The sequence below is a fragment of the Protopterus annectens genome, chromosome 5.part0 (genome assembly GCF_019279795.1).
Source record: "Protopterus annectens isolate FY-2018-M chromosome 5.part0, PAN1.0, whole genome shotgun sequence".
Lineage (NCBI taxonomy): Eukaryota > Metazoa > Chordata > Ceratodontiformes > Protopteridae > Protopterus > Protopterus annectens.
The window spans coordinates 372974643-373001594 of NC_056735.1; the positions used below are offsets into that span (position 1 = coordinate 372974643).

General features: G+C 37.9%; 1 protein-coding gene across 7 annotated transcripts in view; it reads right to left on the reverse strand.

Moving 5' to 3' along the window:
- The window catches only part of CASK (calcium/calmodulin dependent serine protein kinase), a 4132188-nt gene extending 4107895 nt beyond the window's left edge, over positions 1 to 24293 (reverse strand). For 3 of the 7 annotated variants that reach the window (XM_044072333.1, XM_044072331.1, XM_044072329.1), the window contains exon 1: positions 23611 to 24292. In XM_044072333.1, the coding sequence (XP_043928268.1) occupies positions 23611 to 23669 (59 nt within the window). In that variant the 5' untranslated portion in view covers positions 23670 to 24292. Of the gene's footprint in view, positions 1 to 23610 lie in introns of all 7 variants that reach the window. The other 4 variants (XM_044072334.1, XM_044072332.1, XM_044072328.1 and 1 more) reach the window with 2 other exon arrangements.
- Between the last annotated feature and the right edge of the window lie 2659 nt (positions 24294 to 26952).

Genomic DNA, 26952 nt, shown 5'->3' on the forward strand with positions numbered 1-26952 from the left:
AAAGTCGCAATTCTGCTAGAGGAGTAAATGGCTGCAACTAAGGAAACGACTAGTTTGAAGTCGGACACAGGATCTAAATTGCCCAGACATAACAAGGCCTTATTAGGTTTAATGCTACAGGCTGTCAAAGAGCAATTACTAGAAAATAAAACTGAAAATCAACTGTAACTGGAGTACTTTATATTGCAAAGTATGAAGGAAAGAGCAAATTACATAAACGAGAATTAGAAGGGAGAATAAAACATGCAGAATAGTGCTCATGTGGGGGAGAGACATTAAAGAATTGCAGGAATTGACCAATTTATGGAGTGCTGGAGAGATTGAAAACCGTTGAAAAGAAAACACATGTACACTGCATGAAAACAGCAAAAGAAATGTCATGTTTCTTTTTTCTGTTACTGTATATGTATCTATATCCCACTTTAAAAATGCATACAAATCAAATGATATACAACCCTGTATTACAAAAGGCACTTTCCTGTACTCAGTAGGTTGCATGAATTTATACATGCATACAAATCAAATGATATACAACCCTGTATTACAAAAGGCACTTTCCTGTACTCAGTAGGTTGCATGAATTTATACATGCATCCAAAATGACGAGAGAAGCTAAATTCCATTCCTTTTAGTGAACAATTCTCTAGGGGTGGTGAGGGAGCTTTCAGGAAAGCTTTGGGTAAAAAATGTGTACTCGTACACTGTCATTTAGCAACAGAAATTAGTAGACCGTGAACATAGGGCTAATACGTTTACAAAGCTGTGCTGCTAAACAATTCAATGTCCACCTAACAGCTACACAGAAAACGGTAGTGACAGTTGGCGGCAGCATCTCAGACACAATTTCTTTTGTTAGAATTAAATTGCTGCTATAAATCAATGCATACTTTAAAGATATGATAAATCAAATCCAGCTACAAGCTGCTACAAAACCCCTTAAGCAGCATGACTTGGAAAACAATGGAAAATGACAATATTAAAAAAAATAAGGAAAGTTTTTTGAGCGATGTTTGTACATTTAAAATAAAACTCCCAACTATTTAAAGTGCTTTACTGTGGTATATACACAAGAAACTGAAATTCCTACTCATCTATTAAAAGGTAACCACTAAGTTTTGCCTTCAAAAGAGGAACTCAAACAGCAAGATGATTTTCAGCAGCAAACAAGAAACAAACAATATGTGATCATCACAGTCTGTGGACTTGTTTAACAGACATATTTTGTATCCCAACAAATAACATCTCACAAGCAAAAAATCAAGTAGAGAAACAACTCTACAAACCCCAGCAAAAACAGTGTGGCTTCTTAGCAAAATCAAACCATTATATACAACTCTACCTGTTCTGCTACAGCTACCTGTGATTGAAGTGTTTTTCCCTCACAATACTGTGCTACAGCCTCTAACAAAGGAGATAGAATAATCCACTTATTTTTGGAGTTCACTCTTCCACCTACATCCACATTTCTGGGTGGATATTCTTTTTGCTCTAGGACCACCTAAATCTGGTCTGAGAATCCACCTAATCTTCCCTTATTCAGAGTGGCACACAGGCTGCGTACACATATACAACTTTCAAGCAAGATGCCCAGAAGGACTGTGGGTTCTGTCCTCTTAAAAGGCACCTGGATTTCTATTCCAATACCGACAATGGAATGAGACATAAAAGCAAGTGTTGCCTTAGTAGTTTATCACCCCTTAGATGGTATATTAAACTCTAGTCTCACATGTCAGTTCAGGGATAATTTAGGTAGATGTTACATTTCCTGGCATTTACCAATGGAGATGTGAGTGGAAAGAGTGTTTCCCGTTGTCCAGACCAAACTTACTTAACTACTGTAAATACCACATTGGGTGTTCCTAGTGGCCAGACTAAACCTGCTTAAAACACAGTAAATATCACAATGGGGGAAAAGAAACAGCAGCTGATGGCCAGCTCTCCTATCTAGGTAAGAGGGTTTGGGGATGCCTGTCTGACCTCTGCTAAAGCTCAGAAGTCTCACAGATCATCTACTCAGGTTACTATAGGGGGTAGCAATGATGTCTCTGATGTCACTACCAGTAATAGACTTTGACAAGTCACCATAAGGATGGTGACCTGCAGATCCTAGGTATGCAAATCCCGGATTATATCAATCCCTAGTACTGCACACAAGTTACCACAGAGATCACCCTCGAGAAGCTGGAGACCCATTCCTGGTACTGCAAACAAGTTACCATGGAGATCAACCTTGAGGACTTGGAGGTTCATCTGGTGACAGAATACACCAGACGGGTAGACAGATGGCACAACTGATTGATCCAGGGAATGGGTAGGTGTGGAAACTAGGAGAACAGACGGAAGGCTGTATGGTGGCAGAAGGGGGAAAACATTTCCAAAATATACCTCAAGATCTGTGGAGCTGGCAATAGGATTGAAATGAAGTCTATTTTTTTTGTTTGCTTGTTTTAGCACCTTTATTAAATCATCACTGAAAACACAGGCAAACGTACATTAATATAAAAGAAAACGCACCATATTACTGTTTCCTGTTACATAATTACATATTGCATATGTTAAACTATCAATCCAACATTACATAAATTGATTATTTCCTGCCTTCCCTTAAACCTCTATCCTCCTCCTGAACATTATTCCACATGTATTCTCAAAATTTCCATTCATGTCGCTGTAATTTGTGCATTCCCTTCTGTAAAGATCCCACTTCCAGTTCCTCTCGTTGTTAAAGTATTCAATACTTTAAATACGTCTGATTTATACTTTTGATTTCCATTTTCTAATCACTTTTTAGCAGCAACCAGATTTCCATTTTCTAATAACTGCTTTTTAGCAGTAACCAGAATTAAATTTAACAAGTACTTACTATGTCTTGGCAATTCAGATCCTGTATCCCATACCAAAAAACAATTCCCTTAGTTACACCCATTTGTTCACCTGATAATTCTGGCAGAGTACTCTGTGAGGAATTTTTAAAATCTGCCAACTCATTACACTCCCAAAAAGTGTGTTCTCAGTTAAATGCTTCTTCCTCATCACACTTTCAACATTTGACATCTACTTGAGGAAAAATTAAAAGGAGTATAAATTTTGAGCAATAGCTTAGACAGAAAACCTCTTCCTGTATTTTTAAGGTACCTTGTCTGCAATTGGACTACAAGTAACCAAGCAGCCAGACAAAGCATATGGAAAGCCAACATGGATTGCAAAGGATAGGTGGGTCAGATGTTTCTGATGAGGTTTAAATCACAAGAAAATCACAATAACACCCCACATGAGATTTCAGATGCCATCTGGCACAGCCTGGATCTCCACCCATTCCATTCGGCAAGCATCGTTATTCATACACTGCCTGCAGCCATAAGTCATTACAATCATTTATACATACACAACAGATTCTGGTACAGAAAAAAAGATGTCTGCGATTCCTTCTGTACTCCACATCCTCAGATTCTATGAAGCAGGACCTTGGCTTTGTACATATACCTGGCAACTTGATCAATCTGGTTGAAACCTTTTGCCGTATGTATCCTCCCCATCTTCCCTTCTTTCAACGGACGAAGAAATCTGCTCAATTTATCATAGCTGGACTTCTGGAAAGGAGGCTTCCTGAGTAATTGGGCTCTAATGGTTTTGTTGCTCTTAACTTTAGGCCACAACAAACTGGAACTAATAGGCAATGTTGTTCTGGTTTGCCTGGATAGAAGTATCTGAGCAGGTGAGCCAAGTATATCGTCACGGGGTATGTTTCTGAGAAAGTCCCATTCTTTTGCAAATTTCCGAAACTGACTAGTAAATTGAGTACCACTGTCAGAAACAATTTTGTGTGGACTACCACAGACTGAGAAATGACATTTTAACTCATGACTGGCACCATAACTGCGACAGTTAACTATAAGGCTGGATTTGGGTTTTGCGGATTCACGTCTATTATATATTAAGCATTTTCCTTTCTTAGAACTTGCTAGAAAACTATGTGGTTCCCCAGAGAACCCACTGAGGCTGTGGCAGCCATGTAATTAGGCCTGATTCTGTTTGCCACGTGTTGCATGCTATCTACATTTGCTCTGGAGCCTGACAAAACCATACTCATCACCTGCAAGCACACTTGTGTGCCTTTCTGTAACTTCATGGACTTGACAAATCTCAGCAGCTTTGCTTAGTGTTAAATCACTGTCATGAAACATAATCTCTTTCTTATAGTAGCACTGTTAATACCACACACAAGCCTGTCCTTTATCAACTAGTCTTTTAGTCACAAAACCGACAAATTTTAGCTTTGTTCTTCAGGTTAGTAATATAAGCTGCAAAAGTTTCCCCTGGTTTCTGATCTCTTGTGGAAAATAAATGCCTCTCTAATGTAATATTTGTCTGGAGGTTACACATTTCTCTCAATTTGCGCTTCAAACACTCGGGGTCTTCCCTTGATTCAGCCTGCGCAACAATATGGTGGTTTTCACCTTCTCCCTCACATATACTGCTGGTACATACACAAATGAATGCTCTCTTTAAATGGCCTTTGACCCAGCTAGGTTTAGCAAAGAAATGCCATGGTGTGGACATCTTTGTCAGAATATTGTACTCTTGCTCCAATCTTCTCCAATTTTCTGCACATATCAGTAAAGGGTTTTGCAAACATGCACGAACGCAATATATTATATACGCCAGAAATTTATGCCAGTGTTCATAACTATGCCCAACAGCACAACAAGCCTCTGAAGAATTGAACTTTGCAAAATAAGTATCTTAGGCACTGTAATACTCTTGAAATTACTGTGCTGCAACAAATCACCTTTCACCGTTGTAAGAGACATTTCAAAGTAACTGCATTTTGCAGATAAACAGTACACAGCACACAAACTTCTCCAAAACGGAAGTACTTTACTTGACAATTCTTTACAATGCAAGAAACACTCTTTAATGGCAACCCTTTGTGAATAGGCATACCCAGCACAAGAAACTTTTCGAAATGGCTGTACTTTGTACTTCACAAAATAGCTGCACTTTGCGGAATACATGCACAGTAAAAAAGCAAACACTGTAAGCACACACTTTGGAGATACCTCAAATAAAAGTATAGTTATGTCACCTTGCTTTATTTACACTTAATGTGCCCTTTTTGCCCTTACTGTATTTGTTTTGATCTTTTAATCTTTTTTCATGCCCATTATACATTTTTTCTAAACATGCCTGTTTTGCTTTAAACATGCTCATTTTGCCTTAAACATGTCCATTTTGCAATTTCGAGGTAATCCCAAACCCCTTATGTAATTTTCTGATGATCATTTTATCAAATCTCTTAATTTTAAACATTTTGTTTAAATCAATAAACCTTTTTGTGTCGCTCACTTGTTTAATAATGCGGGCTGTGTCCTCGCAATTCTCAGTTTTCACTCTTTTTTTAATTTTATAAACTATTTGTGCAAGTTTTCATTACCTCTGGTCCTTTTCCGGCTCTTTTTCATGCTCATTTCTCTTAGTGTACCTTCACTGTTAACTATGCACCTCGGAGCTCTGGAAAGCAGTCTCTGGAATCCCAGTTCTGACAACATATTGCTCATCTACTCAGGATGTAATAGAACAGACTTCGCAAGTTCTGTTCAAGCAGTTTTATTATGTACAAACACATCAGGACTGAGGCTTAAAAGCCACGGTGGTGCAGCGGTAGCATTGTCGCCTCACAGCAAGAGGTTCTCCCATTCGATTCTTGGCTGGAGCGCCTTCTGTGTGGAGTCTGAATGTCCTCCCCGCGGTAGAGTGGCATTCGAAAGACATGTGTGAATGGGTGTGCCTTCGTTTAAGGTTGGGCGTCAGGCTGGCACCTTGGCACTGCAAAAATCGATTTCCAATCACTAGCAGACCGGAGTTCCAAAAGAAAATAAACAAACATCAGGATTGAAGCTTAATAACTTTAACTTAGGTAAACTTATATACAAACTAGCTATTACACTCGTACATGCTTACTCTCTGGCTGCACTCTCCAAAAGGCACTGAAGCTAGAATTTGCTTGCTATTTATTTGCACTTTCAGTCCTTGAAATGCTTCTTAAAGATACAGCACACATGCTCAGTTCTACACTAAGGCATTGACCGGTCTTGCTATGGCGCTTCATATTTTCAGAGCTGCAAAGGGATCTCGAACTGGGAAATGACACTTCTTGAAAATCTTCCAGCTATGCAAATGGTTGTACCGACATCTGTTGAAAACTACAAAGAAAAAGACTCATCTTGAAGGCTCACTCATTTATCCATGGCCTCCCCTGCTTACTGCATCACCAAATCACTGCCATGGATGCAACATGAATGGAGATATAACCAAAGAGAAGAAACACCTGCAGAGGTAGAAGGGTAAGACAGAATTTCCAAAACACTGATATGCAAGCAAGACTCCCAATTAGACCACAACCCTTAGGCTGCCTGCCTCACATCACAAAGCACCACCAACATAAGGGTAGAGGTGCCTGCCGAAAATATGACAACAGGATGCATTTGAGTAAGTGGCCTCTGCATTAGAAGGTCATTTGAGAAAGACTACCATACCACATGAATCTGACAGATCTTTGACAATATTATTGCTACTTCCAAAGAGTCTTATTTCTGAAACCACTGCATCCTTAGCATCCACTACAGGACACAAAACCTGGAATAAGGTAATCATAACAATGGATATAGCACAGCCCTGTGACAATGCTGGCTTTGGGATGGATTCAATAAAAGAAGTGAAAGAACTACTTCCCGAATGTCCTGAATACACCTGAAGATCAAAAATGTCTAAATGTCAGTTGTCTACAATACAGCCTATTAAAATCAACATCTAAAGAAGTGGCAGTTGATTCCACATCAGAGTTTATAAAGATTACTATTGTGAGCAAATAACTTGAAGAGCTCTTATCTTCCAATTTCTTATCTTCTTCAGAAGTTACCATACATGGAGCAAGTGATTCTGGCTATCATTCCTTTAACACAAAACCAGTTTACAGAAATACTGTGGGAAGAAATAGCCAGGGAATTGTTATGGCTAGGCTTGTATAGGCCCTAGGGCCGATAGTGATTTATTCATAGGTTGGTACTAGACTGAGGGAAATCTCATTCCTAGAACAATGTTTGCTTTATATTATTGATATCTTTTAAGAAAACTCAAATTATGTACAGCGGAGAGAAAGAATTGACCATTACAGAAGACATGGTAATTTGGCACAATGCAGGACCAAAACAGAGGGTTAAAAATTACTGGAATCTTGCATAAACATACTATGTGGAATGAAAACAAATGAGTCAAACCACATTTAAACTATTCTGACAAACAGCTCTAAGTATATCAATAATTTGAGAATAGAAGAAGGCATCTTAGTCCTTACTTGTGCTGCTAAAGTGTTTTTTTTTTTTGGTTGGCAATACGTACTTAAGTATTTTTAAAAATCCCACCAGACTTGCTAGTGCGTCTCCCACAGTAAACAATACCTTTCAACCTGTTAAAATAAAAAATCTGAACAAAGCCAAAAATAATGGAGGACAAAGCCCCAAAAATAGGGACAAATTTTAAATATTGCTCCCATAAACTTGGAAAGCTGTTATAATAAAAGGCATTGTGTTACCAAACGCTTGTCATTATTTACTAAATTCAGTCCTCAGTGATTTGACACAAAAATCCAGAAAACCATAAATTTTATGAGGAACAGACATAAAAATGAAGCAAAACTCTGGGCATTCTGTGAAAATATGGACCGCTGAGAGGTATGCAGTAATCCCAAGTTTTTGGAGGTATAATACTGTCATGCAAGGTGATTTCTAGCATATATTTTCAGAACGTTCTACATTAGATACACTAAAAGACTTGTATTTGTATGCAAACAAATCTACCCAACCAAGATTAATATGACGGCACCTTTATTTACAGTACCTTTATTTACAGTTAGTATAACTAATGTAAACACATTAAGCAGTACTGAAAGAATCCTTCTAGATCTTACAATATCAGCTACATCTAACTGGATAGAAAATCCATTTCCAGTAAATATCAATGTGTCACAGTTGGGTTCTGCTAGACCAACCAAATAAATCATGTTTATAATTAACAGCTTTGCTTGCCGCTAGTCAAAAGTGTGTAGATTAAATCCTTACCTCAGAATCTTAACAACAAGCTACTTTTCTTCCTAAAACCAAAACTCAAATAGGAAGCCGAAGTGTGTAAAACAAGTAAATACACCCATAAACCCTTCAGTAGTAGCTCCCCTCATGTCTCAGAAACAAAGAAAACAGTTGAAAAATTGTTTACAGAGCACTTTTTGTCTTGACAAAGACTTCATCAGAATAAAATACATTAGTCCCTAGCCTTTTTAAACCTGGTTGACACAGTTACATTACTTCCTCAATTATATATTCAAATCCCAAATAAATGCTTGTTTGAAATTAACAAAAATTCTTTGCAATAACAGTTATCTTTACAATAAAAGTTAATCATTAAAATCAACCGTTATAGTAAGTTTTCTTTACAATAAAAGTTAATAATTAAAATCAACTGTTGAAGTAATCTTAACTAGCAACATCATTTTAATATATATAACTATTTTCAGGTTATACCAATTTTCTTCAGGTATGATAAAATAAAGGAGGGACAGTTAGGAAGGTTTGTTGTTAATTCAAAAGCATTTAACACTCTGCAAGAACTTTTTTTGATTATTAATAAGCTAGTAAACCAATGTATTTACATCAGTTACTAAAATGTCACAATTTTAGAACAGAGAGTCATAAATGAGAATCTAACATTTGTGGAAATAAAAACATGAACTACACAACTTGAGCCAGTCTGCACACAGACAGCTATGTAAGCATTCATGCATGGGACACAAGTAAGCATTTTACTGTAAACCCATAAACTTTAAGACAGGTCTTTTTAGATGCACAGTTTCCTACTCCTTTTGAACACTTCCCTACTCTACATATTTTGATATCTGCAATAAGCACACTTCTACATGATTTACCAAACCCAGCTCTAATGACACAGAGGAATAAAGCCCTGACTGCAGCCCCAATTGGAGGCTCAAACCGTTGACAAAGCTGACAATGGAGACTAGGTGAGCTAATCCATGGAGGGGAAGGAAATGGCAGTCCAGGGCAATTTAACACCACAATTCCTTAAAAGGATGGGAAGTGCAGCAAGAGCTGGTCTCAGGGTGGGCATCTAGCCACAAAGCCACTTTAATAGTAGCTCCCACTGAATGCATCCATATTACAGAGGGCAACTGCAGTCCCCTGGTGATGTGGTCACCTGCCCCCACTGCTGATAAGAAAGGTTAAACATAAAATATATGTACGCTCATAGCCAGCATGCCAAAGATGAAGAACTGCCACTGAGACCGTCTGTATGACTGCCTCTGCTGAACAGGAGTATGACTGGGCATGGCTGATAAATCAAGCATGATGGTCAACAAGAGCAATGGGGGGAAATAACTGCAACACAAATATAATTCTCACTTTGGTACACAATAGTTTAAACCCATCAAACGTTTGCTATGCAAGTCTGGAATAAAAGTAGCAAGTCACCTTTTCATGTACATAAAGTTCACAATGGGCTAAGCCATGATTATAAGGAACAAATGTTTGCAGACCTGTACAAGCTAGAAAATACATCTAAAAGTTGAACTGACAAAAAGGAGTACAAACTACCTAAAGACACAAAAAAATAAGGCAGTGCCATAAAGCATATATGGAGTATTAACTATTTTTCTACTTGCAGTCTGTTTGTGCTCACAAGCAAGCAAAACAGCACCTCTGTTTTGTCATACCTTTAAAAACATGTCCAGAATCTAAGCAATATTCAACAGCAAGTTTTCGCACAAGAAAACCTATAAGCATTTTAAAATCTCTGCATCCATGTCAGTCTGAGGGTGTGCACAAATGATTTCAGACATAAACCCTAAACATACATTTAAAGCAAACAAATGTGTAGGACCACACAGCCACAAGAACTAGCCAAGTTAAACTGATAGCAAGTTATTGTTTTAACTGTAACAAACATAAGGTAACCACAGGTGGCACCATCCATGATCGCTTTTTAAGTTACACACATTTTACTTATGCAATCTGTGCCTCAAGACATTGACAATGATTTTGTTTTCTTTCTGTGAGGTCTAAAGCAGTAGAAGACATGCATTGGTTATTTTAGTTCCACAGATGAAGCTGTGAAATTTACCAACTGGGAAAGCCTAATTATGTTTGCAGCTTATCAAGGTATATCATTCAGAAATCAACACTTTTTTTTCTGCAGTTTTGTTTCTAAATTAACATACGGGAGGTGCAAACATGTAGCACAAATTGTTGTGAACATGGGCCATTATAATCAAGTATTTTTATTATAGCACAAAGTTCAGTTAATAAACATGTTAAGAACAGAATGTCAAAAATGAGCTATCACATTATTACATGGAGTGGTATTAATAACAAACAGTTTTTGGTAAAATCAACAACAGGACAAATATGCCAGCTTGGGGATTTCCACCAGCAGTGATGGTAGTGTGTTTAAAATAAAGTCAGTTAAAAAATTGACATCTACTCAATAGAAGCAAGCAAAATGCAGACATTTACGAAGAGAACTACAAGTGTTAACACACTGTAGGTTAGGCAGCCTTTAAAAAAGCTCAGAAAATAAAGGAAACAGCCCTCTTTATCATTGTGTGAAACAAAGACTGCAGAGCTAAACCACACACAAACTTGAAAACAAATGGATAAGCAACACAAATAACGTATGTGCCACAATACCTTACAGACAATTTTTTAAAGCACTCAAGTTCGTCATTACAGAGCACAAAACAATGGTAATTTTCTGTAATGGCAACCGATGACATATAAAACTGCAAAAGATGGGTAGCAGGTAACTGCAATCTACACGTCTGTTAAAACATCAGATGATCACCACAAAGTAATAAAATAAAAAAAACTGCTGGGTTTAAACATCACAACTCTGAAAACAAACAGAAAAGATGATTCTATCACTACACAAAATGCAAACCGTCTTAGAAATTTATATAATAAAATGCTCTCAACCAAGCAATGTTTTCCCACAGGTACTTGAGACACACAACCCAGTTTGCTACGATCTACACTAATAACACGTATGATGATGTACTGAAGCAGGGAAGAGGAATCCCGATGATGAAATGCTCCCACAACTACAGATACTACAAATGAAGAGTACCCATGGTCACCAAGTTATCGGGGGGGGGGGGGGCAGAGTACCCATGGTCACCAAGTTAAATGGGGGGGCAGAGTACCCATAGTCACCAAGTTATCTGGGGGGGGGGGGAGACAGAGTACCCATAGTCACCAAGTTATCCGGGGAGGGACAGAGTACCCACAGTTACCAAGTTATCTGTATAAAGTATATGCTGTCTCAATACCAGCAACCTATACAATACACAGAAAAGATATAGTACAGTAGAGTCAAGGTAGCTACACTACGCTATGCTTTGTATGCAAGATGTGTGAATGTATCACTGCTTGCAAAAAGAAAGAACCTACTAAGTTAATGGCTGTGTACTCTTGTCATCTATCCATTATGACAAAAGATCCGCATTGGACCTATTTCTGCGTGATCTTTTGTTTGTTTGCGTCTTTTGGCTTTTCCCGGTTAGGGGTCGCCACAGCGGAACTCCGGTCTTCTAATGATTGGCAGTAGATTTTTATGTACCGAGTTGCCAGCTCCGACGCAACCTTCAATGAAGGTACGCCTATTCACGCATGTCTCCACACAGAAGACGCTCTAGCTGAGAATCGAACCGAACAGCGTCTTACTGTGAGGCGACACCGCTACCACAGTACCACCACCGCAGTTCTGTGTGATCTTTAGTGCTACATAAAAATGCACCTGGCAGCAGTGTTAAATCTTTGATAACAGGACAAGCTGACACTACCTACTTACAAATACATTGGTCTATGGAATGAACTTCTGTCGTACTTCAAACTATCACAACCACGTTCTCTAAAATAATAAGAGGCTTGTTGTACAATAATTAGGCTCCTGTCTGAAGGAGCCAAAGGGGGATTAAAAGTCTGGTCATTACAGTGGATGGAAAGGACTGGTACATGGTGGATAGTTTGACAATCATCAGAGGGTATAAAAAGACCTTACACTTGTTCCCACTGTCACTTCCTTAAATGAGTATTATTAATTCTACATAATAAAACATGTGGGATAAACAGTTTTGCCCACAGATCAATGCTACGCAACTGAAAATCCTACAACATAAAATCTGAGGAATATTAGTCATTGCCAGCACTTAAACAGCATGAATTTGCCTCCCTGACAGCCTATGTCAGTGGCATACAGAGATAAGCCCAGATTGATTAACAGCTCAGGTAACTGATGGAGCAGACAGGGAAGATGGGATCCCTGGAGAAGGAAGGTGGATTTAGTGCATGCTTGGGAGCATGCCTTATGCAGAAACACAATCTTTGTGGTAAAGGCCAAGCAGACTGCGTGCATAAGTCCTGGTAAGGGCAGGGTTGGGCTGCCAAGCCAGTTAAAGTACCTTGCAAAAGCAAGGAGCATTCCAATGCACAACATGCCCATTATACAGCCAATCCCCAATAAGTGACCGAGCATGTGCAGAGTTACCACCTAACTAAAAACTCCAAATGTTGCATGCATGACAGCTTGTTGATGTGCTCACTCCATTCCTTTCCATGGCAGACTATTTGCATATCATGTTTGGGATTGGAACGTTTTCCTGCATTTAATTCTGTATGTGCTCCACAGTTAGTTTTTACCAGGTAAGTAGGGTGGTCTTGGAGCCTTTCATGCACAACCAAAACTAATTAAAATTGTAAGCAAATAAATATAAACGTGCAGCTGTACTTCCTCTGTTTTCACTGGTCTGTTTGTGTGTGCATACATGTAAATGTATAGATAAATACATACATACACACGCACATGATCAGTTACGTAAGTGTACATGGGTATACAAAAGGGTGTGTGTGTGTGTGTGTGTTTGCACAAACAAGCAATCAGAAACCATATATGTAGACACACACCATGTATGTAAACACATACTGCAAACAGGAACAGTCATTCAGACAAAGGCAAATACTAAGCTCCTCACCACATAAAATGAGAAACATGTACAATTACAGAAATTAGGAAACAGTATCATGGGAATATTACAATCAGAATAAATGCGTTCTTCAGTGTCAGAGTCTCAAACTCCATCACTTGGACTCCTACCCTGGAACACCCACTAAATGCTTTCCCTACCAGAACATTAATAAGTACCCCTAGAAATGCAACCAAAGGAATTTTCACGTTAGGACGTATCCATTCATGTACCCATCTAATGCAGTCAAGGCAAATCCAACCTGTAAAACAACTTGATGAATAGCAGTCGCTATCCGGCAAATTTACTCTTCAAGAACAGAAGCAGGTTGCCAGGCCTTTCTGCCATATTATACAAAAACATCAATGGACAGTTTACAGTCACCAGTCCGACTGTATGACAGTGGACGAGAAGCAGACATGGGATTGAGTATGCTGGTGCAGTAGTGGGGAAAGATACTATTCAATTTACAGTTTGCAATGAGAAAAATCAATGAAGCATTGTATATATTCGTTTGTAAAGGTGAAGGAGTACCAATTTATGGAAGAGCAGTTAAAGTCCTATGGAAAGATGGTGTTTGGGTTACTGGAGAGGGACTCTAGTTTATTAAGATGGTTCTTGATCTGCAGGCATCACAAATAGGGTTTTGTAGTTGGCCAAGATGTGGCACATGGTCTTGTTTACTAATATCGGGATATGATGGAGTTAAAGGCCATTGTCCTGACTAAATTAGTCTAAAGATGATGTTTTTTCAGGTAAGGACAGACGCATTATCTCTAGTGTTACTATAATCTATGCAGCAAAATGAGTGGTTGGCAAAGAAGCCATATTGAGTTGTTCTCACTGCCCTGGAACCATGTTTCAGCTGCAACACAAACATCTATGTTTTTCAGAGTTAGGAAGTCCTCGAGGGAAGGCATTTTCTTAGTTTGTTTCCTAGCATTAAGCAGCATTACACCAACATTTGCCACATTAGAATTTGTACTTACTGTGATGGTAGTCTGAGTAAACAGACAAGGTCTTAAAAATAAACATGTACATACATACATACATACATACATACATAAATAAATAGGCCTTCCATTTGGACTACTACAATTTCCTCTTAACTTGGGCCTCAAGTTACTGTAAATGTCCTTTACTTTGGGTTTCTGGACATGGAGTCTGTTCAGTTACAGCTAGTGCAAAACACCGCAGCCCTGCCACTTCCTGATAAAACTCCATCACGGCATGTTACTCCCATGTTGCAGAGGATGCACTGGCTCCCAATCGGATTCTGTTCAACATTTAAACAACATTAGTCTATTACTGGAAAAGAGAGTGGGCATGCACTTGGAGGAGGTCAGGAACACCCACCAAGTCAGTGTCCTTAAACAGGAAGGAGCCACTAGCAGAGTCACGGTGGAGACGGGACAATATGCCACCAAGCCCTCATTGCGTGTCCACCCCAGGACACTCAACAAGCGAATGCAGTGGGACAGGAAACTAAAGTGCAACAGAAAACTCTCAGGCAGCAGTAGGATGTGGCCCAGAATTCTTGATCTCACAGGCCTGGGATGTGGATCAAGCCTGGGGCACAGTCTGGCAGTAAAGGCTTAACTCTACAAGCCACCGAAGTCCCCCTTACATAAAATACAACACTAAGCCAGCATCTTAATGAAATGCCTCGGGTACGCCCAAAAACATTATGTAACTAGTGGGCTTTGCTGGTTAACAAATTATATGATTCTTCAATTAGTTAGTTAATTTGACAAAAAAAAAACCTGAATGAACCAATACATTGAACGAAATGTGTGTGGCAGCAGGACTATTTCAGCTTGCTCATTGAAAACATGTAACCAGAATAACAAAAACACAAACAGTCTATTAGAACTGTCTTATGCCAGTATAAATAGAGCACTACATTCTACTGAAATTATATGTTAACTTGACTGTTCAAGACACATGACTGCTGCCCATGGCTATTATATGCCCACGGCATCAGAGCCAAATTAAACTCACTACATTTTCCTAGATTATAATGTTTACTCAGCTACTGACAAACAAACCAGAATCCCATTCAGCTTGCTTTTGAATTTGGGTCTGCTTTCCCCAATACAAACACTTCTGTTAAAGACAAAATGGCTACATGATACGGATGGATAAGGCTACTCTGTGTGTGTGTGTGTGGGGGGGGGGGGGACAATAACACATTAGCAAACAATAATTAAAAACAAGGCAGGTACTCTGGACTTTCTTGGTTTTATGTTCCAAGCACTACATAATGATACAGTAACAAAGTGACTGACAAAACATGAGATTTGTATTATTAACTTAAGAATTTGTCAGAATTGCACTCAGCAAGAAAAACTCCAAGTGAAAATATAGAGCTAAATATAAACACCTGGTCCTTCTGCAAACGGTGGCCCTTATAACCCATCTGGTGAGTGAAGCTAATGCTTAAGATTAAGAACAAAGTCTCCATTCTTATTGTCCCTATCATTCTATCACAACCTACAGTTTTTCCTTCCACTCATTTTTCTAACTTTTTAAGCTTCGACAAAGTTTCTTTGAGTTTTATTGTTCCGAGTTCTCAATCATGACGATACTGCAGTCAGGAGTACAACAGCCATATTCTTCTTCTCCTCTATCCTCTGGTGAACTACAACCTTATCTGTAATGCCAGATACTCATTTAATGCAATTACCACAGCTTATTGTTAACTGCACTGACTGGAAGTAACCATGTAAGACAGCAGACTGTTCAGCACTTTTACAGTTCATGGCAGACTACTCCAAGTAACAAGGTTAAAAAAGGAATCAAAACACATCCATCCACAACAGCCCCTTGAAGTTCAAAAACAGAAATAATTACAGATGTATTTATGCTTTTTTCTAAGTGCATTTTAGTCCTATTTACGTCCTATGAAAGTCACCAAAAAAGACTGAAGTCCTTGTCATAAGATGCAGTCCTCCTTCCATTTGCTATTTTTCTGTTTTTAAACATGGAACAATTTTACAGCTCAGAATTCTCAAGTCTATTCAGTACTTCCGGCTGGTGGAAACACTGAACAGAAAATTAGTTTGTCCATTCAAAAAAAAAAGGGGGGGGGGGGTGAATGCCTGCCTAGAATGAGAACGCTGAATAGTTGTTACAAATTCCTAGTTTGTCAAGAATAAAAACTGAAAAAAAAGGACCACTCTGTGTGAAGTGGAGGGGCACGTTGCTACATGCAAAAGGGATTCCCCATATCCCCATTAATAAATGCAATCAGGTCTAAGGTTGTACCAAAAATCCCTTCAATGAAATAGGACTTGACAACACAAAAAATTACTGTTTGGTACTCCTGCACTAAGGACACTGGGAGAAGAAATGAGTAGGAAAAAATAATTTACTATTTTATGCTACTTCACAACAGGAATCCTAAGGGTATTTTAATTCTGACACCCCTCCAAGATCATCCAAACTTGTACTACTACCACTACTGCTACTACACTTGTTCACGAAGGTCTCTAACAGGTAAGACAATTCCAGTAATCAGAAAGGATATCCAACATAGCTACCAAACCACTCCTTTCCAAATACACCATTAGGCTCATGCTTCGCAACACCACTAGGTCTACAGCAAAATCTGTACCAAACACACCCCATCATGCCTTGTTGCACAGTGCTAACAGAATGCCATGTCTCATTTAAGACTTCTATTCGTATTTTCATGGAGTTTCTTTTTTCCATAGTCTACTGAAATGGGTGAACCCTTAGCTGGACTCTTCCAGTAAACTGAAAAAGAGTAACACTGCCACCTTCCTGAAGGTTTAAGTCTCTAGTACCACGATTAACCCCTTTTCTCCATGACTCAGTTTCAGATGACCCTTAAGAGAATTTCTTCTGTGTTAACTGTTAGTTTCAACAGAAGACAGACTTGTACTCAGTGACAGAGGAAACTGTGTGAGAAAACGCACACATACATACAGCACTGCAGATGTATGTATCCCAACATTTTAACTATTTCCCCTACTAGACAGCATAACATTAAAGTCTACGATTTTTTTCTGTGTTGTTTTGGGGTTTTGCAACAAGAAACAAACAAACAATGAAGAATGTGTACAGCATGGCATACATTAGCAGGGGATAATTAAAAAATATTGTCCAAATTAAATAACGAATTTCACGAATACCTAAAGACCCATCTTGTGAAGGTTATGCAGTAAAGTTCGTGCTTAGGGCTGTATGCACATTAGGCATGCCACAGTACACGTAGAGCTGCTGTAAGCATAATCTATACTGAGATTTTGAAAGACAAACATTTCTGAGAGTGAACACAGTAAAAATACTAAGAGTTAGTCTTCACAGTCACTTATTATTTAGATTTATTATCTTGTACAACTGCCTTAATTATGACTTTGGACATCAAACAACATGATTCAGTTAGGGTTGCTACCTTTTCAAGTGCCTGAGGTGGGACATTTTTATGCTAACATGATATTTTGCTGGACAAATCATATCCACTCACTGCAAAGGGCTGGAATTCACATTGTTGCCAAATAAAATCTCACCCTTGTACAATCAGAGTGGTCTTTGCTATTTCACATAAAACTATGGCATTTCATGTACAAAATATCCTTTTAAACCAACAGTTACAAGAAATTAAAAAAAAAAATTGTCCTAAAATCTCAGGACATTTGCCATATTGTACCCCCTCCTCCCAAGATGCAACAGTCCAAACAGGACTGTCACATTTAAACAGGGACATGTGGTAACTAGATTCAGTGACTTGCTTTGAACTTTTAATTACGATCTAGGAGCACAGCCATCACACAATGTTATTACTGTTGATGGTACTAGAACACACTACTGAAAACTATATATAGGTAGGAAACAATAAGTTCATCTGAATCATATAAATTCCACTATATGATTATCTTAAAAACGTACTGTTTTCAGAACCGCAAGTTAGCTACTGTCTCTTGCATCATCAGCCTTGCTTAACCCATTCCAGTGTCGCATGCATCACAGGTCCTTTTTAACCCATTTTACTGTCATGCATCAAGCCATATTTTTACAGGTTTACAGGTAAGTACTAGGCAATCAGTCTGCAGACTTTTACAAGCCTAGCCAATAACCTAGGGTCAGACTCAAACCCTGCACATTGTAGTTCTGATGTGAAGACCATAACTGTTATGCCTCCATCCACAACACATAAAAGTAGTTCAGTATGCGGACGATTCAACGTTAATCTGCTCAGTAGACACCTTATCAGACCTCCAAATAGTAGCCCAACAAGCTTTTAATGAGAATCTAAACATATCCAAGTAAATCACAACTAATCCTCTACACTAAAAAGACACAGTTAATGCCATCAACTAATCCGATACACCAAAAAGACACAGTTAATGCTATTTACCAGTAGTAAACAATCAATTACCTACCAACCCACCTTTCACCATTCTCTCAGCAAACACAGTCATCCAACCAGTTGAGCATACAAAACTCTTTGGTGTGACTATCGACAACAAATTCATATTTGAGCAACACACAGCCATCACAATTAAGAAATTTCACTTCAAACTTGATCACTGTACAGAAGTAAACCATTCCTCACTGACAATACTAGACTAGCCATACCCAGAACCTTCTTCTCTAGGTTTCTTTATGCCCCCCCCTCATTACAAACTAAAAAAAAAAAATAATCAGACAACCAAATTGGAAACTTGCCACAACAAAATTAGCCCGTTTCACAGCCAACCTTCCCCACCAAACCCACCACGGTATTGCTCTACATAAATTAAACTGGCTCGAGTTACCTAACCTTCTGAATCACAATATCATCTTCCATCCTGACAGTTGCCCATCCCTCAAGAGACTTGTTCACTACTGATGCCCATGAAGTCCAAGATCTGCAGACAGCTTTGCTTACTGTGAGAAAGTTTCCAACAACGCTCACGGTGAAGCCCTATTCTCAAATCAAATAGCCAAATTATAGAACTCTCCACCTCACACCCTCCAAAACACTCCCAAATCTACCAATTTCAAACAACTACTATTTGAAGATCTAGCTAAAAATGGCCATTGCTCCTGCACCAAACCTGAAAACAATGTGCTGTCGTAACTCACTGCTAAAATCTTTTTTCCCCACAATGTTTTTATCCATTTTATAACACAATAATTTAACAGTATAGTAACAAGACAAAAAACTATATACAATGTCCATAACAATTAAAAAAGGATATATATAGGAGAACACTTTATATTTCTCTAACAGATTAGACAATTTTGTCTAAGCAATTAAATGATGAGCTATGTTATTAGTCCCTGTTGTTATAGTAACAATCTCATTCTTACAAATGTATTTCACAAGATGAATAAACTCAACTTTAAAGATAGGAGTAGACTGGGATTTCCTATTTTTTGTAACAATTTTCCTTGCTATAGAAAGGACAGCCCATAGTAAAATTTTTTGTTTTTTTAGGAATGACTTCAGGCACATTGAAAAGGATACGGGAGTCAGAAATTATACAGTTGTCATTCCACAGAGCTTTACAAATTTAAAGTCTAACCAAAATGGGGAAATTATTTTGCAATTAACAACCATATGTATCCAGTCAGCATCTCCAGCATTTCATCTTTCTTGTACATTATTGCTAGTCTACATGGGGTGAAAATACATATATTTAAAAATTTCCATGTGTATACATGCCAGAGCATGGAAGTTGGGGATTTCTTCACTGACTGTAAACAAAGTTTTTTTTATCTTTTTCTGAAAATACTTGTTTATTAACTTCACTTGACTAATTCCAAAAAGAAACATGTTTTACTAAAATTATTTCTGAGAATTTTATAAATAACACATATGTATGAATTGTTCATAGGTGAGCTATTAATAATTGCTGAGATAAAAACCAAAACTCTAATGAGGGTACGAGCTTAGTATGTATAAAATCCTTACAAGTTTGGATGTCCAACAAATTGTAATTTTGTAGACTGTATCTGCTGATCAAATAATCTGCATAACTTATTAGCTGAGAGAAATTGATTCCAATATAATAGTTCACCCTTCTTAAATCCTAACATTTTCTTATTATCAAAATATATAAAACATTCATTTATATAAGCAATAGGAAACAATTATTAATAAATTCTTAATAGATTAGAAAACATTTTTTTAAAATATAGCAATATCTGGTTTGCAAGAGGTGTAAGAACAAGTTTTGACCTTTCACTTTGAATTTTTAAAATCAATATAAAGATGTCCGTATGTATTTGAGTATATGGTTCAAGCAATGTCCTATTACTACTAAGACGTAAGATTTCACATAGACAACTTATACATAATATTGGAAACCAATAATTCCAAAGCAACACTCTGTTTATAACTGTGGAGTTTAAATAAAAAAATCAATAGTTGGAAACCCTATACTTCCTTTATCCCAGCTTGCGGTGTGCCAGAGAAGAGAAATTCTTGTTTTTTGTAATACCATAGGAAGTTGAGTAATAAGTTATTACTTTTCTGTTTAATTTTGACAGGTGGGGGAATTATTAGATCTTGGACAATGAATAACATTTTAGGTAACAGTATCATTTTCCAAGATACTGTGCCCTTCCAGTTTCTGTGTATTTTTGAACCAAGTTTCATAGTAACATATATTCACTAGAAGTGCCTGAGTTTTGTTGCGATTGAATTCTAGACCAGCGATATTTGCAAAGATTATACAATAGGTGATCTACTGAATTTTCAATATCATTAAAAGTTATTAATAGGTCATCAGCAAACAGCTGCATCTTAGGAGATAATTTGTCTGGCACTTTATAACCTTTAATATTGTCATTATTTCTAACAATCTTCAAGAGGCTCAACAGCCAGGGCAAAGAATAATGGGGAGCGGGGGCACCCCTGTTTAGTACCTCTTAATATTTCGAATTGGCTAGATAGGCTATGGACTTTTCATATAGTTTTTTAATTAATCCTATAAAGTTTAGGGAGAAATTGTAGTTTTGCAGAGCTTTCAACAGATATGGCCAACTTAGGAAATTGAAAGCTGTATCTGTATAGAGACTTAAAATAGAAAACTCATTTTTTTCTTGTTTGCCAAGTCTATTAAGGACAGTAATCCAATTACATTGTCTTGTACCTTTCTGTTTTTGATAAACTCAGTTTGGTCTTCATGAATCTCTTCATATTAACAAAATCCTACTTCAAGCTACCACTTACAGAATTTATAACTATTAATTTATGTCTACAAGATTAAAAAAAATCAAAAAGAAACTTCTGGGCCAGGACTTAATATATGCAACAGATACTGTATAAAACATTTTACAACAGAAGGCAACAGATTTATCACGTATATTCAAACACTTCCAGAATACTATTAATGAACGCTTTAACAGCAGTCGATTTGTGAAGTCTTGCACAAACCTGCAGTTTAATTTTCCAGGTGCCAACATTAATCTAGGGTTTGAAAAGAAATGAATCAAGTTACTAATCAGTTATATAGCTTCAATTATTTTAACATCACAGCAACACTGTGGGTCACATGTCACTGTATCATGTGTGATGGTGCTCAGAGTTCTAATCCCAGGATATCCAGATTCCTAATAGTGCCACACACATGAACTTAGCAATGAAATAAACTGAAGTCAAACGTCTCTACACAACCAACAAAGGCAGCATACTGTATTTTGTGAATTTATGTCACAATGATATATACCTTCTATATGTAGACATGTAATATGGGCACCTTTATTATTATGCCAACCATTCATGTACATGCACACAATACAATCAGTTTGTTGAGTATCTTCACTTTAATATCAAATATAAAAAAAATAAAACCTGTCTTTTTTCTGACAGTATCGCTTCTAGTTTGAGAAAAAGAAATATGACACTATACATACAAATACCATTTTATCTTTATTTTATATGACAATGACATTTCCCACATGAACGGCCCTCATTAACAAATGTAATAAACAATTCTCAAGCACAGCAAAGCCTGACAGTCATACAAAAGTAAAATGTGCTGATGTCATAACTTCCACTTCACCTTCTAACATTCACGTTATGCAAAAATGTCTACAATATTAATTCCACTCTTCAAGAATGTGACTGATGACAGCAATGGCCCCCTTGTTCTTCCCATATTTCTAAGAAATTACAGCTGGGCAAACAGTAACCTGTAATCATTTTCCCCCAACACAGGTAAGGGTATTATATGCACACTCCTACACAATGCTGCAAAGAGGGTATTAGTCGGGGACCAACAACCAGATGGCTCTTTGCATGCCAAAACACAAACACACACTGTAAGGGTTTCCTTCATACCTGTGAAGTGTTGGAAGGGGAGATGCAACTTCTGATGTCTTCTCTATCTGTAATGTCACTTCCCTGAAACACAACTGTTTTAGATGAGTTGTCTTTTATTTAAATACATTCTACACCTGTCAGGTACACCACCAAATCAAACATTAACCATTTTGCCCGTGAAATGTGGAATTCACAAAAATAAAACCACCACCCTACCGCTTTTCTCCGCGCGTGTGTACATTCCATTCACACGCGCGCGCACATATATACATACATTATACAGTAATTGTGCCCTCCCAGTTTCTGTCTCTTAGGTTTCATAGTAACATATACACATCTGCCAAACACCACCCACTTGGAACTCCCCACGAAAAGCATGACAAGTCACATTTCTGCAAAATTAAAGTACCTACCCAATCCAGACCACTTTAAAGCTATATATGTATAGCTAGACACAAACGTAAAACTAACCACACAAATCGCTCACTGATTGCAATAATGTAAAGTCCAGCAGCAACCGTAGGTTATAAACTGATGTCACTAAAATGTTATTCTGCATCCAATTAACAGGAATATCTCAAACTCAAATTACTGACACATGCACTGAAACACACAAACGTGGCAATTTCAACACTGAAAGGGAAGAAAAGTTGACTAGCACCCTCGGCAGCTGAAGACAACGAGATAAAAGAAACGCCCCCCCCCCCCCCCATGTGATGACAGTTTATACCATTTAATACTCATTGCACTGAACTTGCTGACTCCATACTGTCACCGAGAGGAAGCGATCTGCTGAAACAACCTTGCCAGAAATCGATTTATCGGAGACAACTGTTTACTGGGAAAGTAGAGGCTGCACAGCAAATACATATTTTATCATCTGAACATACACCGCAAACGACCTACACGCAACTGAACGACACAACTGTCAAAATGTGCAGCAGGAAAAATGAATGGACCCACACCTGTCTCACACACTAAATATTCTACATCTTATGTATACCGGTACGCATGCAAATAATACTATACCATCTGCAACAACCTCATTTAAAACATTTTAAAATTGCATTACAAATAATGAACTATCACAGGTAAGCTTGACAAGATGACAATAATGTAGCACACTAGTCGGACTTCAGACTGGTTGCCATAGGGAAGGTACCCACTGTGGAGCCAAGCACAGGGAGTAAAAGAAGCAATAACTGCACATAAAAATTAACAATGTAATTGAAAACAGACCACTTACTTTCCTATAACCTCACAAAGCTCGTACACATCTTCAAACAGCACGTCGTCGTCAGCCATGGTCCAGCTGGGAATTTTCAGCAAAATCACGGCCGGAAAAAAATGATAATGGAGACGAACTCCAAATGCAACCCCCCGTCAAAGGCAACCAGAGCCCCCAATGTTCCTGCTGTACTAAGGTTTAGTAAGTGCACTCCAAGGCTGCTGCTGGTGTGAAAATCTAAGCTTCCCTCCTCCAGACCGGGTTGCTCACGCTGGGCCGTGCTGTCAGCAGCCTCCTGTGGTTGCAATCCTCTCTTCAGACCAATTCTTGCTAGCTCCGACCCCACCTTCTGGATGTAGACTCGCTCCCAGTATTAATCCCTAAAAAAATCCGTTTCCAAGCCTGTCTGCCGTTGGTACCCGGGAGCACAGATGGGGAGAGCAGTGCCGCTCTTCGGAACGCCTTCCCCTCCCCCCGACTGAGCTCTTGTGTTGACGGGAGTGGATAGCGCGTGCCCGGTAGTGCCGTGATGGCTGCGCGTGAAATCTTCCACGGAGAAGACAGAAACAAGCACCACTAGGTCGTGTGCACGGCAACGGCGCGCGCACGACCCCAGCTCCCAGCTGTTAACGCGCCGAGTAATGTAAGTCAATGGCCAACAGCCCTACGGAGGGCACTATTCTTTGCAGCTGCTTCCAGAAGCGACAAGTCCCGCCTCAACCGGAAGCGACGGCCGTCGTGTCACCGGGATGACGTGAGTACTCAAGCCACTAAACCGGCGTTTTGGCGGGGTGGTAGACGATTTGTAAGGGTGTGCTTTAGTATAATTTGTTATCATATATTTTTGTCTTCTGACGTGATGCTGAAGCGGTACTAGAGAAAAGGAAATCAATCATTTGGGGAGTCTAAAACCTATGGGGTTTAATACAAAACCCAATGGAAGTCTATTTGTATGATGGTTTATAAAACTGGACATTTATGTATACCACTCAACTGTCTCTGATTTTGACTCAAATTTTAGCTCTGTCCCTCTTAACATTGGTGCCGTTTGGACAAAAAATGAATTATACTTAATAGATAATGACAATTAAGAGATGAATAGTTTTACTTCAGAAAATGTATATTAATTTACATTCTCTAATTATGCTAATGCCTCAAGCTCATAAAAATGGTAACGCAAGCATTTATGGTTTAATTCAGACTGTGTATAGGAAAACAATAAGTTAGGAGTATTCTTCTATGTTAAAATGACTTCTGACTACACAAATCTGTCTAGGCTTGTTTTCTGCAGGCAAAGATAGTACCCATTCATGAACGGAGTGCTTGCCAACTAGAACACGAGTGGTGTTAAAAGCAATTCCTCTCAAAGGGCGCTTCACTTGTGAAAGGAGAAATCGTACTGTGAAGTTCAAAATGTACCGAAGTGCCCACAAGCTGCGATCCATTGCAACGCAGTGGTTCGTTTCATAGGTAGCAAGAACGCATGCCTCTGAATTGTCCCTGATTTTGATTAGCTCTTTCTCTCTTAATCCCTCCTAATCCTGGTGATTTTTGGAGAAACAGTGGCGAATTACACTTAAAAATGACTAATTAGAGCTACAGACTTTCTTCATGTCAGAAGATGGGTATTAATTCACATTCCCTTATTCTGCCAATGTCTCAAGTTAATTGTAATATTATAAAAGTGTCCTGACTATTCTTGGGTTTGTACATTTTTAGATGAGCTGTCCTTTTTTTTCTCAATTGTTTTTATTAAAAATTTTAACAACAAAGCATTAATACACGATAACAGAAATATAAAACAAATAGCCACATCTAAAAACAAATAGCCACATCTAAAAGAACAATAATAACTAAAATAACTATTTACAATGGCGTCTACTATAAAACAAAGCTTTTTTAGACAAACAAAGAGAAGAAATGTGATATGAGTAGTTGTTAAAGTCTGTTTACTCAGCATTTCTTTGAATTCCAACCATATATTATATGAAGAGGTGATTCTAGATGTCCTTGACTTGATCATGGTAAGTTCAAGATGACAGACTTCAGTTGCCAAGTATACAAGCTCCATAGTAGGAGTAGCCTGATTCTTCCAGTTCTTGATAATGACTTTTCTTGCTAATGTTAAGATACCTCATAAAAATGGGTATTTTATTTTCATGACACAAGTGGGAATAGATTTATTCAATAAAGTTACAGATTTGGTTAGAAGAAATGTATCATTAAAACATACTGCAAGAGAGAATTCATATTATCCCTATATGTTTTAAGTTTTTTACAGTCGTAAAACATATGCTACCAGTCAGCTTTAACATTTAGTTTACATCTCCAGCATCCTATGTGTTCGTATGTCAGTTCAACTTTATGTGGTGTGATAAAGGTTCTATATAAGAACTGCCTATAGAATATCCTCCACCTTAGTGATGACGTAGTTTGTTTTGAAGACTGGAGTATTATTTTTCTATCTTATTCACTTAGGGAGTTATTATTAACAAGTCTAAATTAATCCCAATAGCTTTCTGTGTGACATACTGTTGATTTTTTAAGTACCTTATATATTTTAGAAAGAAGTCCTTTCCAGTTATATTCTGGTGCATTAGAATAATGGGTAAATCAATGAACGTGGGAAAATAATTTCTATTAGTTGCATTAGATTAAGCTTATGTTTAACTAACTGTCTGTAGTTTTGAATTTCTAACCACAAATTTTTGCTCAACTCAAACCTGTTAATGATATGGTCAACATTTTGTAACTTCACATTGTCTAGTAATTGATACCAGTATAGAAGTTTTTTTGTCTTTAAATGTAGTCACTGTTGTTAAATTAAATGTATTGTGACACTGCCACCCCAGCTGTCTGGAATTTTGTAAATAATTCTGTCATGATTTATACAGAACTTTATGTTATGTACTGAACTTCAAGAATGTAACCACAACATGCCCTGCTGGAACATAGAAGAAGAACAAAACTTCAAGAAAATAAGTTGAAATTAAGTGCTTTACGATGTGCTATAAAAGTTAGTTTCAATGCAGCAAGGAGACAGGATGTCTAGAGGCAGAAGTTTTTTCTCTTGTCTTGGAGAGAAGTAGTTACTAGGTTTAAAACGTAAAAAGTGTTTTATTGCTTTATAACTTCCTAGCAGCTGCACAGTTCTGAGAGATATGTATTTTTAACACAGAGATGTTAAAATTCTGTTAAGTTTCTCTTTAGCCTTGGAACTGAAGTCAGGTGACAGAGTGATGTCACCCAAGCTAACCCAGCAGTAAAATGTGATATTAATTTAAGAACTCTCGGAGAGAGACTGTGCATTTTGTGTTTTGCCTTGGACCTAGCAAGAACATCCACTCATCATCACCATCT